General features: G+C 29.2%; 1 protein-coding gene across 5 annotated transcripts; it reads left to right on the forward strand.

The window, feature by feature from the left end:
- The first annotated feature begins 12 nt into the window (after nt 1-12).
- Nucleotides 13-15,862, forward strand: LOC128390467 (serine/threonine-protein kinase OSR1-like). 5 transcript variants are annotated; one of them, XM_053350184.1, is made up of 6 exons: nt 13-170; nt 9,368-9,758; nt 12,152-13,021; nt 13,949-14,717; nt 15,021-15,166; nt 15,567-15,862. In XM_053350184.1, exons 1-6 carry the CDS (start codon nt 130-132, stop codon nt 15,648-15,650), a joined length of 2,301 nt encoding a protein of 766 aa, XP_053206159.1. In that variant the 5' UTR covers nt 13-129; the 3' UTR covers nt 15,651-15,862. The 5 variants fall into 5 exon arrangements, with proteins under 5 accessions (XP_053206159.1, XP_053206158.1, XP_053206161.1 ...); XM_053350183.1 differs by lacking the exon at nt 13-170 and adding an exon at nt 3,082-3,242; XM_053350186.1 differs by lacking the exon at nt 13-170 and adding an exon at nt 4,350-4,625.
- The last annotated feature ends 84 nt before the right edge of the window (nt 15,863-15,946 follow it).

Raw genomic sequence — 15,946 nt, forward strand, 5'->3', positions numbered from 1 at the left:
TAATTTAGTGATTATTAATTACTGATCATAATTGTGAAATATTATTATACAACAATTAACTTACTGATACATTGGATTGTATTTTATTTCATTTAATTGGAGACAATCAATTAATTGTTTATCATCATCATGCTTCGTAAATTTGATAGCTATTCAACTGAACGTTTAACGTAAGTACTAATTACAATTAAATTAATTTCTCTCTCAATGGTTATTGATTTATTGTTATTTACTTAATTGTAAATACTATTACTATTTGATTGACAAACTAATCAAACAATTTAATCAACTAAATTTGATCAATTATTTTATGAATGATATCGTAAATACTTAAACCCCTTAATAGTAATCAGTTAATTGTAAATCACTTGCTCAATCGGTTGTTTAACAAGTAGATATTACAATTAACTCAATCAATCGCTTATCTTAATTCTTGTAATCAGCTAATTGTAATTAGATTGACATTTCCGTTTCATCAGTGTAAACAAGTCTCATCATCATCATTAATTAACTAGATAATATTTTAATTGTCTTATCCTAACGGAAATTGATTAATCTCAATATTTTTGTTTAGTTAATTGTCAACACCTTATGATTTGTTTTAATTGTGTTGATTAACCTTGGAGGTTTTTTCTTATTATCATGGTTGATTTAATCAAATTAATGAATTTTCATCAATCAATTTTATAATAGTAAATGAAATTAGTTAATTGAAACAATTAACTAATCATTCATTTGTTACTGATGATGAAAATCAGCTAACAATTAACTTAAAAAAATAGCAATTTAAAAGTTAATTATAACAACAGTACAATTCAACCAAGCTAACAATTTATTAATTTCCGTTGATTAATTGATTGTCATTAACAAGTTTCTCTTTAGTATTTAATTGTGTCCAAGTTCAAGTGATTGTGTGTATATAACAATTAGATAAACAATTAATTATTTAATCAACAGCTCAATTCAATTGATAATCTAAGGAAAGTTATTCCTTCCGATTGATTGATTAATCAATAATCAACTTTAAACTGGATTAAGGTTAATCAACAATTAAATTAAGCGTGTTTCTTGTAAATTGTTAATCATAAATGATGAGAAGGTATTAAATTGTTGATTAAACGATTAACAATCTAGTTAAATTTTTCATGGCCAATTTACTTTGATTACAATCAACCTTGAAACATTTCGTTGATTATATTTGATCAACAATTCAATCAATTGTTAACAATTAGATTAAACAATTTATTTCCTATTTATTATTAATATTTAATATTAAAAATCAAACAATTAACTCATCTAATCAATTATAATAATTACTTTCTATCTGTCAATGTTTAGTTGATTCTGATAATTACAATTCTTAATTATCGGAAGATAATTGTAATTAGCTAACCCTAGATGGCAGAATGAGTTACAATTAGTTAATTTAGTTAATCAAACGCATTATTTACCAAGGATTTAAACTTTAATTGGGCAAATAATTAAATTGTTGATAACAATCAAAGCTCCTTGGTTAGCAATTAGCTTACACTTTGTAATTGCATCACTAATTATTGAATTAATTGCTAAAAATTAACTAAATTATTTCAATAACTGATCGAGATCAATATTAAACTTGCAACAATTAATTATCAAAATTTGAGTTAACAATCAAGCTAATTGTGATGACAGTTTCCTATGTGAAAATATTGAAACTGTTATAATTAATTAATTGTTGGTTTGAAACTAAATTTGGGTCAATTGATTTTAAATGTAACAATTAAATGCCCAAAGGTTAACCCTTGGCCCTGTTTACTTAATCAAATTGTCTTAATTACAATTAATTGATGAAAGGTAATAAACCATTAACCTTGAAAACAAAATGATAGCCTAGTTACATAATTATCATTGATAGTTAATTGTTTGATAGTAATCAAATTAATCAAAAGCAATCAGACCGGATCAGGAATAAAAATTAACTAATCTTAATGGTTAACAGAAAATTAATTACAATGTTAATTGTATGAACTTTTAATTTAATTGTAAAGCCTTAAAGGGGTTAGTCTTTAATTGTTAATTCATTTTCCAAGTTTAAAACTATTAATTGTTTGAAAAAAAACTTTCTATTAAATTAAATGGTTAATTGTGCACTTGATTTCAAATCAATTTGTTAATTGTCAATTAACTGATTGTTATCATTAGGGAAATACTTTGATTTGCTAATTGTTGATTAAATCATAAAGATTTACTCTTAATCATTAGAGTTCAAGTTGATCAATCAATATTATTTTCATTAATTTAGTTACATCACAATCCATAGGAATCAGTTGATTGTTTGATTTTATTCAAATCTAATCAGCTAATCATCAACTAAATTGTTATGATTATGAGTTGTTGATTTTAAATTGCAATAATTAATGATAATCATTTAAAGCATTTAATTAAATCATAATCAAATATATTGATTTAAAACAATAACATATTTATGAAAACTTCAATTAGTAAATTTAATTTGAATCAAATTAGTGTAACAATTAAACAATACGATTACAATTAACCTTGATTGTTATCGTATAAACAAAGCTCTTAATTAAATTAGAAAAACAAGTTTTAATTGCTAATCAAATGAAAATAAAATTAAAATTTTTTCCCCAAATACTTAATTGTTGACGTAAATTAATGGAAACAATAACAATTAAATTTAATCACAAGACGATTATGTTAATCTAAATGAATTGTATTCAGATTGATATTCAATTGAATCAACTTTTAAGTTTCATGATTTAATAATAAACTGAAATCAAAAGATAATTGTGATTAGATTTAAATAGCTAATTGTCCCGAAACAACAATCAAGGTGAAAATTAAATGCTCCTTTTAATCATGATTAAGTAGATTTAGTTTCCAAACTGAATTTAAATCACTGTGATCATGACAATTCAGTCTCAGCTCTCCTGCATTGTCATCTAATCGTTAATCATCACACTGATCATGATCATGATTAACTTTTTATTGTTACACTTGTAACAACAATCAGTCATTTAAAGTTGAATCCAACAAACCAACACAAACATTGAATTAAATTGTTACCAAATTGTAGCAAAAAAAAAACATCAATGATTAAAATTGTAATTTCAACGATCACATTAAATTGTCTCAATTTGTAAATGTTAAATTGTTAAAATTAGTTAATTGTTTCCAATGGATCTTACAACTCCAATTGGCTCTCGATTGGTAATTAAACGTTTCTTATCAGCTGATGGGTAAGCAACAATTAACTTTGATCAGGATTAGATTTTAAAATTTACAAGTTTTTCATTTGCAAATCAACAATTATCATCGATAAATATGATTAACTGATTTGTAAATTGTGACAATGTGAAAATTAGTTAATCATTAATCATTTATTGTAGGTTACATTGATTAACTTTGAAATTAGGTCTTTAGTCAAGTTAATCAACTAACCATTAACAATTTAAACTGCGCATAGACTTTGACCGATTTACAATTAACTCCAATGATTATTATGAGATAATCAAAAGAAAACTTTTAATTGCAATCATAATTTTGTCTCTGTTGTATTATTATTATTATTTACAGAGGTAATTAAAAACAACCAAACAATTAGGTTAACCATAATAACTAATTTGTTATTAAGTTGTTACAATAATTAATATAAAAACTTGGGAATTTATCCTGAAAATCCTTGATGATATTCAGGTAAATACAATCAAGATAATCTACTAATTGATATAATCAAATGAGAGATGAAACAATTAAGACAATCACATAATAGCTATATAACAATTCAAGTTAATTAGTTTTTAAATTTCTAATCTATTACAAAATAATATTAATTGAAAACTGATTTTATCGATTGCACACCGAGAGAAGAGGTAATTAATCAATCAATTCAAATTAACTCCATAATGATTAGAGTAAATTTTCATGTCTACTGGTGATTTCCCCTGATAATCATGTTAATCACTTCACTCCAATGATCTCAATCCTTTTATTGTTATCATCGTTTATCTCACTGGTTCCTTAATTGTTACTTTATTTCTTTTAACAATTAACACCAAATGGATACACAAAAGGTTGAGACAAGTCTTCCTGTTGTAGTTAATTTTAATTTTGAGAGTTAATTGTTGCCAATAATTGCTCAGTTAATTGTCTATGTTTTGTCTCTTCCTCTCTCGTGTTCAGAGTTGTTTGAATGTTTCACTTTTTTTCTGGCTCAACTCGAGTTAACATTGATTTTCTTAACGTTGTTTCCTTTGTCTATGTTTACTGTGTATCATTTGATTTATTTCCATCACAATTAGTTGATTGTTGTCATCCCAATTGGTCCAATTTAAATAATAAATCGTATTCTAGTGGAAAAAAGAGAGAAATAAAATTAATCCTCACTAAATTTCATCCAATTCTTACCGAGATTAATAACAATAATTTATTAACAACCGAATCGTGATCACTCAAATTGGACTAATCAATTTCCATCAGATGATTTACTAATTAGTTCAATTGACACTTTTCCTCCAAGTTTATCTCCATTTTAAACTTACCTGAGTTGCTGGTGATTTTTCTGAGTCTTTATCGTTCAAAATTCAGTGTCTTCTTTACAAATATCATCTACTATTCACCAAGTAAGTTTCATCTTGTCTTCATTTTCTTTCACAGCTTTTTAATTGCTTGAAACTAATTATACTGATTAGTTGATTAGCTTTATCATTTTGAGTTCTTATTGTTTTCTTTTTGTTAATTATCTGGATTAGCTACTGTTTTCCTCGTTTCTTCTCGTGCCTGATAATCCACCATAAATGATGTGTGACTTTTCATAGACTTTAATCTCTCCTATGTTGATATAAACTAATTTCTGGTTTTATTTTTCCTTTCTCTCTCTCTCTCTCTCTCTCTTTTTATTAATTATGATTAACTACTTAACCTTGCCGATTGCGAGAGAGAGCGAGTTGTTGTTGTTGATATGATGGTATGATAGCAAATTCAGGGTATTGATCGATATAAATCAGTGTAAACGATGATAATGTAATAACGATATGAGTATAAACAATTTCCTCAATAGTGAATCAAGAAAAAAACACACAATCACACAATATATTGGGTACGATGCACAATCTATTGTTCATTTTTTTCCCCTGATCAATCAGAACACTAATTGAGGGAATTACTCACACCAAACACAGCACAATGTCAACAAGAAGAACCAAAGAGAAAGAGAGAGAGAAAAAAAAATCAGATGAAATCAATTTTAATTAGTTACCCAAAAGACTTAATTAAATTGATATAATCACAATTACCATGGAATCCAAAAAACACACATATAATACTCCAAATGAGTTGATTTTAAATTGGAATTTTATTCACTGAGAGAAAAAGAGTAAAAAATATTCACACGTAATTTACTTCTCAAAGTTAATTAATCACTAATTAAGAAAACAATGATTACCTCTAATTAGAAAAAAAAAGAAGAAAACAAATGAAGAGAATAAAAAATCTAAATAGAAAAAAAGAGAAGAAAATGTTTTCCCCTTTTTTACATTTTCTTTTCTTTTCTCCCGCCAATCAGAATGAAGAAGAAGAAGAAAAAAATTCTCTTTGTTTTTTATTCTTTTCTCTTTTCCGATTCCAAAAACGAAAACCATGAAATCGGTGTAGTTCAATTTATTCCAATTCCAGGATAATTTGTGATTTTTCTTTCTCTCCCTGTGATCGTTACCCTTGAAATTGATTTAAATTGAACAATTAGGAATATCTATCGTAGTGAATATATTGATAGGATTATGAATGTGAGATGTTTTTTTTTTAATCTAATTCAACAAAAAGAAACATCAACTTCAAGGTTAAATGAACAGTTAATTTTAATCACTAGTGAAGAGTCACCACAATTAACAATCAATGTTACTCCATCATCATCATTACTTTAATTTTACTGTAACAATTTACTTGTTTCTTGATTGACACCTTAAGACTTTTAGTGTACACACAGTAGATTCATCTTTTAATTAATCACCATCATTGGGATACAATTTGTTACATTTATTCAATTTGGTAAGATGGAACAATTAGTTTCCAATATTTTTCGTTTTTTCTTTTATTTCCTTTCATTTCCACTAATATTAATCGAAATTCTCTCAGCGTTTTTTTTCTTACTTCGGTGAAACCATAACCAATTTTCTCAGTCTGGTGATGATTGAATATCTTTTCTCTCTCTCTCTCTCTTTCCTTCATCTATTAAATTCTCTTCCTGTTAATTACTGTTCTCATTACACTAATAGTGAATATCTTTATCTTTACTTGGACTCATCATCTTAATGAATTGTTGATTATCAATTGATATCTATTGTAGTCTTTAATTATAGACCCAATAAGGGGATCAACCGATTTTAATTAATTTGATGATAATGATCAACTACTGAATTGATTATAAGTCAACCTTATGTACCATATAGATTGTCAGCCATCTTGAATCCACTTGAATTTCCATTTTTTTTCCTTTGTCATTGGAGAGTTTGTTTCTCATTCTTTGTTTACATTTTGTTCTTCATCACAATTAATTAGATAATTGTTAGTGTTTGTTTACATTACAAAATGAACACCAAACACTAATTAAATTTTATCACAACTCTGAGCAATCAAATACTAATTATTGTTTAAGCCACTTTCAGATTATATCTTGGTCTAAATCAAATCTAAATCAGTCACAATTAGAAACTGATTAGTAATAATTGTCGCCATTTTATTGCCTGGTAACAAAAGTGACAAATAGTCCAAGTAAAAGTGTGGGAACCCAAAAAAAAACGAGACAACTAATCACCAAGTCAAGAACTTTGGTTTAAAAATAGAAATTAAAGATTAAAGAGAATAGACAAAAGTATTAATAGCTATTTTCTTCTCATTACTCATACAATGTTAAGAAAATAAGGAGAATTTACTGATTGAAACAATTAATTCGTTTATTGTTTCACAAATCTCAATTCTAACCTTGAATAAATCCAAAATTTCGTATCTAATCTTGATCCTTAATCTCCCATAATCTTAAATAATATCATCGCTATTGAATAGAAACTTTAATCCATTGGAACCGATTTCAGAATTTTAATTAAATCTTCATTTTATATCGAAAGTGCATCTTTTCATCAACTCTTAAGCTTCCGGACTCTCTCTCTCTCTCTCTCTCTCTCTCTCTTCAACTTCCAATATTTATCCCCATCATGAACTCATGGAACTCATGATAGTGTAAACATGTTGATCATGTTGACATAATAGAATCAATTGTTTTTTTTAGATTCTTTTACTTGAGATTCTGTGAATTGTGTTTTCCCTTAACGAACATCATCATGACGATGATCAATAACGAAGTCTAAGAATGAATGAGTACTTTAGAAAACGTCATTCGCTCCATTTTTCGTTGACGTAATTTTCTTTTCTTCTACTAATTTTGTTATTCTCACATGAACACAAATATATTAATTTCTATGATGCTGATTAATATTATTATTATAAATTGAATGCAAAAAAAAACTCTAATACGATAAACAACAAGAAAAGAATAGAAAATTTTTCCAAATTGTAAACATTTCGTTTAAGTGTAATGTTATTGTTAATATTTTCTCTGCTTCCGTTTTCTTTCATTCTAATTGTGATTCAATTCATCATGGTGTTGATGTTTTTTTCTTCAATCTCCTTTTTCTCCCTAGTAAACAATTAGTTAATTATGATGACAACAATGATGAATTATTCTGGTGGAAACTTTGATTTCAATGGAAAAGCTCAATTTTTTTCCTAATATTTATTATCCATAGACAAATAATAATAATAGTCAATTTGTTGATTGTGATTACTTGTTACTTATCCTTTTTTTTTTAAATTTGAAAACAATAGTTAATTACTTGAAGGTATAATGATTTAATCGAAGTAAATTAAATTGTTATTAATTACATTTATATCTAATTACAATGATGAAACAATTAACTGTTACAGGTTAACCTTGAATATGATCTTACACTTTAAATTGTGACGAAAGTTAATTGATTGAAATTAATTGAGTCTCGTGAAACTGATTGATAATATGTTGATTATGTTAAGAAGAAGTTGTAATTGTAATTGTTTTGTAATAAAATCAAACAAAACTACAATCTAATTGGTTAAGAATTTAATTCATGAAAAACAATTGCTGATTATTGATTAATTTAAATAATTCTGATGATCAACCTTGAGTGTTAATTGTTGATTAGACAAGGAAGATGATGAAAATGTTAACATGACAATTAACTGAATTTCATCCTGAAAAGATTATCTGATTACTAATCAATTTTGTGGTTAACATTGAGAAAATAGAGTTAATCAAATTAATGTGAAAACAAAAAGGTTGACAATCATTAATTTTCGTTAACGTTACCCTGATCTTCCGTTGACTTTTCATTGTTAAATCAACAATTAAACAATTTCCCTTCTTTCCTACATTTTAAAATCATTAACAATTAATATATTGTGATGACGATTAATTTGTAAAATGAAAATGAATGAAATAGTAAAAAAAACTGACAAGAGAAATTAATTAGGTATCAAAAATGAATCTCCCAACCTTCATTCAAGTTCAGAAGGTGGAGGAATTGATTGAACTTGAGAGTAGTAAAGTTATTGATTGTAACAATTTAACTGAATTGATTATCGCTTCAAGCAATTAAGCTTAATTTTACCTCTTTTTAATGATGATTATGTGACTTATTTACCCTGAGACCTTTTTTTTTCTTGATCGCTTCAAGATATCAATCAAGATGATACAGTTTATCCCTAATAATAATCTTGAGGCTACTCTTGACTTACGATAATTCATTTTCCATCATGAAACTTTGATTCAGGGTGGAAGTGATACTTTTTTCCAGGTTCATCATAAATTGAGTTTCACGTGAACGTTGTTCCGGTGCCAATTCAATTGTAATCATTTTTTTAAATGATTCTGTTTACAATGATAATCAATCAATGACGATAAATTGATGACATTTGATTTTTTTTCATATTCTATCAACATTCATTGCCATTTTTTCACCAGTCGTAGTATCAGCAATGTCTATTTTGTAATAACCAGCAATCGTTTTGATGATAGCTTTTGATATTGAACATAAATCAATATTTAATTTTGAAAGGCCTATCATTTATTTTGATTGTTTAGGTGACTCATTTAATTTCAAAGTAACAATTTGTTTCACTTTTTTTACTGAATTTCTTTAATTACATGTTCCATTGTTGAAATTTCTCTCTCTCTCTCTCTCTCTCTCTCTTCCAAATATCGTATCCTGGCTGTTGATCGGTCCATTTGCTGATATTTTCTCTAATTGAATCTTGACCATTGGAATTATAATAACAGAAAGACAGAATTTAATTTCGATTCGACAAAAGGATCTGCTATTGCTTATCCATTTTCCCCTGGAACGTACAGACGAATCAGTGCAAGTGAACAAATTTTATCGGAAACATTGAGATCAACATCAGCTTCTCATTTGATTCCACCTTCATCATCACCATCATCTCAATATCAGAATAAATCTGACGAGTACATTTACCTGAGACCAATGAAAAATGGGACAACAGCAAAGCTCAATCACCTTTTGGAAAAGGAGAAATTGAGACTTCGAAAGGCTTTAAGTCATGGAGGAAGTAAGAAAGATGTTAATACCGTTGAACTACTTCGAACTACACCAAGACCAAGTTTCGCTGATATTTTGGCTGAGAAAATTTCCAAACATAATCAAATCAATGTAAGTGATTATTTGTTGAAAGAAATTGATGAGAAAAGAAAAAAAAAGTAAGAAAAAAATAATAATTCATCAGTAAATCATCGATTCACTAATCTCTCTAATTAATTGTATTCAATCAAATTGAATCTAAAGTAATCAAGTAAATGGAGATGATCAATACAATAAATACACTGAATATAATTCCCAATGATGATGCATGTTCAGAATTCATCTTATCCTTTATCACCTCGTCAACACTTATTGATTGATTAATAATGTTGATTAATCTCATTGGATTTCAATGTCATGGTAATCAAGTTTGATCTTGATTGATTATAAGAAGTTAGACTAATTCATTAAAAACAAACACAAATCATAAAAGATACCAAAAACAATTAACAAATTGATTGAGAAAATAAATTAATGAAAGTATCACAATTAACAACTAAATCAAAGTTCAATTACCAATGGCTAGAAAGAGAGAGAGAGAGAGAGAGAGAGAGAGAGAGAGAGAAAAGCCAGAGATAGATCACATGGTTACTATTAGATTACCAGTTTGATTTTTTTTCCATCAATTTGGTCAACAATTAATTAAATCGATTGAATAAATTAGATTATCTTTGTTATTAGTTTCTTTTCCTGATTAATTTTCTTTTCGATTACCGGTTACATCATGGATTACATGTTTTCTCATATCAATGTTGATTTTTTATTCAATCTATTTGTTAACCAGCCAAGAAATTATAATGTGCACACCTAATACTCTGGAAAGAGAGATAGAAAGAGAGAGAGAGAGAGAAAGAGGATGATAACCTTGTCCCAATCAATGGTAATGAATGTTAGCCAAAAAACTGGTTAACTTCCTGGTAAATCCTAACGGGTTAGTTATAAGTTGATACTGAAGAAAAAAAGAAGAGGAGTATCATCTCCATCTTCATCCTCTTCATCTACATTTTTTCCTGCATCTTCATCATTTTCTTTGAGCTCTGACAAGTCAATTGATAGGATAAAAAAAAGAAGAACAAGTGAGGGAGAGATGATAAAGTGAGACATGGAAAAGAGAGAGAGAGAGAGAGAGAAAGAAAGAGAAAGAGAGTAATGTTTATACCGGCTTCTCATACTCTCGAGTCACTCCAACCAATCAACCTTTTCAACTCTTAATTAATCTCTGTTTTCTTTCATCAATTTAATCTTTTAATTTATTAGTTAATTATTCTTTGACCCTTTTTGTATCTTTTTCTCTTCCCTTGTATCTCCCCTTAATCCACTCCTAATCTCTAATAACCTACCAGTGTTTTCGTTATATTTGCACTTTAAATGTAAAAATTTAAAGGTAGAATTACAATTCTGCAAAACCCTCATCAACTTAAGATAAATTACATTGAGAAAAAAAAATTCTATTCTAAAGTGAAAAATTCAATCATCATTTTCCTCTCTCTCTCTCTCTCTCTCTCTCTCTCCTTCCACCAAACCATCATCTTGATCATCATTTCGTTACATCAGTGTTGTGTTAATTCAGTGTATTTATGATAAGGTGATTCTGTGGTTACCAGCATAGGTTACAATTGGTATTAAATTTGCGATGGTGAGAGACAACAATCAATAGATTGTAAAACTAAACCATTCAGTAGAAAGAGAGTGAGACATAGACAGAGAAAGAGAAAGGAGATAGAGAAGATAAAGAAAGAGGGAGATTGAGTGAGAATGTAAGGTAATCAGACAGACATACTCAATGCGTCTCAATGTGAACATCAACTACATGGAATACAAACATTCACTTAACAATCAGCATCAGTTGTTATTTAATATTCGCTGGTTGATTTAATTGTTTAATTAACTTTTCCATTTTGATTTACATGTAGAGTGAAAACCTTTTCCCTTTTCAATTGATTCTCTTTCAGTGTTAAATCAAATCTTATACTTTTTCTCTTCTCTCTTTCTCTCTCAATCTCTTTCTCTCTTTCCACCATCTTACTTAGTTTTCTTCTTCTCTCTTTCTTCATTTCCTTTCTTTTCTCTTTCTCTCTTTCTGGTTAATTTTGTTTTCTTTTTTGTTGCTTGTCATCATCTCTCATTGTTTTCTATTCTTCATATTTAATTGTTTTTGTTTTTAATTCGTTTTTTTTTATTTTCTACCTCTTTCTCTTTCTCTTTCTCTTTCTCTCTTTCTGGTTAATTTTGTTTTCTTTTTTGTTGCTTGTCATCATCTCTCATTGTTTTCTATTCTTCATATTTAATTGTTTTTGTTTTTAATTCGTTTTTTTTTATTTTCTACCTCTTTCTCTTTCTCTTTCTCTTTCTCTCTTTCTCTCTCATAATTTTCTTTTTCTATTTTTCTATTTTTCAATTGGTGTTATACTTTGTGTTTTTCTGTTTTGATTTTTTCCAAAATCATGTTAACCACCGATAATCAGGATACTAAACTCATGATGAATGGATCATCATCTGGCAATGGATCAGCATCGACAACCTCATCATCTTCAACCACAACCTCAACCGGATCAGCTTCATCAATTAACAACAATAATAACACAACCACCACCACCACCACCACAAGTAATTCAGTCTCATCTTCAGGAACCTCTTCATTGGGTCAATCGGGTAACAGTTGGCCAAATGGTAAAGATGATTATGAGCTTGGTGAAGTTATCGGTGTTGGTGCTACCGCAGTGGTACATTCAGCCTACTGTAAACCAAGGAAGGAAAAGTGTGCAATTAAACGTATTAATCTAGAAAAATGGAATACCTCAATGGATGAATTATTGAAAGAGATTCAAGCAATGACAGCCTGTAACCATGAGAATGTTGTCTCTTATCATACCAGTTTTGTGGTTAAAGAAGAGCTTTGGCTTGTAATTAAATTACTCGCCGGAGGCTCTTTATTGGACATAATAAAGCATAAAATGAAAACAGAGGATTGTAAACATGGTGTTTTTGATGAAGGTACCATTGCAACGGTTCTTAAAGAGGTTCTTAAAGGGTTAGAATATTTTCACAATAATGGTCAAATTCATCGGGACATTAAAGCAGGTAACATATTATTAGGTGAAAATGGTGAAGTTCAGATTGCCGATTTTGGTGTAAGCTCTTGGCTTGCCACTGGTGGTGATCTTTCCCGTCAACGATCACGTCATACCTTTGTAGGAACACCCTGTTGGATGGCTCCGGAAGTTATGGAACAAGTAACCGGCTATGATTTTAAGGCGGACATATGGAGCTTGGGTATTACTGCCATTGAATTGGTTACCGGTACTGCTCCCTATCACATTTATCCACCCATGAAGGTAAGATGATGATGATGATGATGATGATGATGATGATACATTTATTATCTTGTTCATCACCATAATTATCAATATAAAAAAAAAGAAACGCTGCAATCAACATTCGTCATTTACCATCACCAGTAGATGATCATCTTAATGATAATTCCTGATTACCACCATTAACCAACACCACTTAACTCACCATGGATTTTATCAACAAATTTATCGATAAAAACATTAGAATTTGTTTTCTTTCAATTCCTCTTTCCTTTTAAATTTGCTACTGTTATCAAGGAAAAGTGTTTATCTAATATTATCAAACTCTTTTGCCATTTACCTTCACTTGAAAGGTCAAGGAAATTTAAAAGCAAAGGAATATGTCAGAGCTTAGGATATCCTTTCTATTTGTGTATCTATGTGTTGTTTGCAGTTGTACATGTTTCTATTTGATCACCTGGGATCATCATGGTTCAGTTTCCAATGTTTTCAGGATGTTCATCTTTAGTTTGATTGATGGTTTTCGCTTCGTTTTCAACTTGAATTGCATGTTAATCAGACATCCGTTAGCAAAGCGATCAATTTATCCATTAAAAAGCAACATTACCACCAAAAGGAAACATAATTTAAGTGATGAAACTGAACCAATTGATATTAACTCAAGTTGATTATTGACAATCAGGTTGACTTAATCCCATGTAATTAACCATTATTATGCTGTTATCTACAAATAATTATTCATTAAGTTTACTTATACTTAATTACGTTGCTTCTTGTAATTGAAATGTTGACACTTTATGTTTACACTTTTTTTATTGCAGTTTCTTTTTTAAATTGTTGATAAATTGGTGATGACGATCATTCTGATTACTCTTTTATTGTTGATAAATTTTATTCTCTGATTGTATTATTAATATTTTTTTTTATTCTTTTCTCATCTTTTATTAGGTTCTGATGCTTACCCTTCAAAATGATCCTCCGACTCTTGACTCTGTTGCCGAAGATAAAGACCAATACAAGAATTATGGTAAATCTATTAGGAAATTGATCTGTGATTGTCTTCAGAAAGATCCTTCGAAAAGGCCAACTGCCACTGAGCTGCTTAAACATCCGTTCCTTAGAAAAGCAAAAGATAAAAAGTATCTCGTTCAAAATCTTTTATCTTGCGCTCCAAGTATCGAGGAAAGAGCCAAAAAGGCGAAAAATGTCCGACGACCACCAGGAACCAGTGGACGACTTCACCGAACTGAAACCGGTGATTGGGTTTGGTCTTCAGATGATGATTCTTCCGATCCAAATGATGGTAACAACAAAGACTCATCAGCCAATTCGTCTGTTGGCTCTGGAACTCAGCCAAATAGTAGTAAAAATGATAGTAATTCAACATCATCACCAACCACAACCAACAACAACAACAACAACAATTTAAACAATACAAGTACCACCAACAATATTAACATAAATATAAACAACAATAATGTAGAAAATAGTCAACATGATGTAAAAACTAATCAAACCTCCTCCTCCACCTCATCATCTTCCTCAACCTCTCGTGAAGTGCCTTCTAATACCAACCAAGGCCAGCAAAGTGGATCTGATTCCTGTGGTAGTAACAATAATGCTACTCCATCACCTCCAACCATTAATCTTGTTCTAAGAATAAGAAATTCACAAAGAGATTTGAACGATATTCGTTTTGAATATTCTTCAGACAGAGGTCAGTACATATACAACCAAAGACTTTGAGTTTACAGTTACTTGTGTCATTCACGCAGTTAAATATAATCAATGAGGGAGTAAAGTTAACCCAGAGAGCTAATGCTAATTAATGCCCTCTAATTTAAACGATATTATCTCACAAAATGGTCATCTGATTGGATATCAAATATTATCTACCTGATTATCATTACCTGCGCGAATGGTTCAACCAGTGGTTGTAAACTCAAAGTCTTTGGCATATCACGTGACAATTTATTCTAAATCTAATTATTGTCTATTCATTTGTTCATTTTTCTCACAGATACCGCTGAAGGAATAGCCCAAGAGCTTGTTCAAGCTGGATTAGTTGATAATCGTGATGTGATAACCGTTGCCTCTAACCTTCAAAAGTTGATAGAGACCAACTTCGAACAGAATATTTCTATGAAAAATGTGATCTTCGCTTTGGTTAGTACTCAATGTTAAGAGATTTTCCTTGATGATCTCTCAAACATTTGACCTTCATATTACTAAACCGTTTTCCCGATTCCTTTTTGAATCCCGTCCATAAACAAAAATAGTTTATTTGTACTCAATTTCACCCAGACTCTTCCGCATTCACCATTATCCCGTTATCCATAGCCTTCAATTTCTTCCTTATTCCTCGCCCTATCATTATTATGATGATATTCATTTATACCTGATAATTTATGACCACCTACGTTCATTTTGCACTTTTTTTTACCTGTTCCCACTATTTGATGATGATGATTCATTTCATCATAAATAGGAAAACATCTACATCCTAATTGTACTTTTTTTTTATATCTAACGGTCATCTTTTTTTTTGTTTCTTTCTTCTATCCAGAGCCATGATAATAACGGAGATGAGAACGAAGTACCTGATGAAAAGCTCCTGATCGGTTTTGCTCAACTTTCTATCGCAGATTAACAAGCTTCTTCTGTAGATTTTTAGTGTATATTCTCTCTCTCTCTCTCTCTCTCTCTCTCTCCTCTCTCTCTTTCTCTCTCTCTCTTTTCTCTTTCTACTATTTGAAAAAAAAGAACCTTATAAGTTACCATGAATGCACACAGAATTTGGCTCTTTTCTTTACTTTAAATAAAAGTTCTGTACCTTTATTCAACTGAAGGATTTACCGTTAACATGGTTTGATTGACATTCAATTTGGAGTAAAAAAATTTTCACTCTTCAGGTAAACTCATGAGTTGAGATCATTTATTCAGTTT

This window comes from Panonychus citri, unplaced genomic scaffold (genome assembly GCF_014898815.1).
Source record: "Panonychus citri isolate SS breed McGregor unplaced genomic scaffold, ASM1489881v1 Contig00120, whole genome shotgun sequence".
Lineage (NCBI taxonomy): Eukaryota > Metazoa > Arthropoda > Arachnida > Trombidiformes > Tetranychidae > Panonychus > Panonychus citri.

What these genes read in the sequence shown, in the direction of transcription:
- LOC128390467 (XM_053350183.1), top strand. Translation starts at nt 3,181, where the DNA reads ATGGATCTTACAACTCCAATTGGCTCTCGATTGGTAATTAAACGTTTC. An exon ending in CGTTTCTTATCAGCTGATGG is followed by an intron (nt 3,243 to 9,367) that starts GTAAGCAACAAT and finishes TTATAATAACAG; the next exon opens with AAAGACAGAATTTAATTTCG. An exon ending in AAAATGTGATCTTCGCTTTG is followed by an intron (nt 15,167 to 15,566) that starts GTTAGTACTCAA and finishes TCTTCTATCCAG; the next exon opens with AGCCATGATAATAACGGAGA.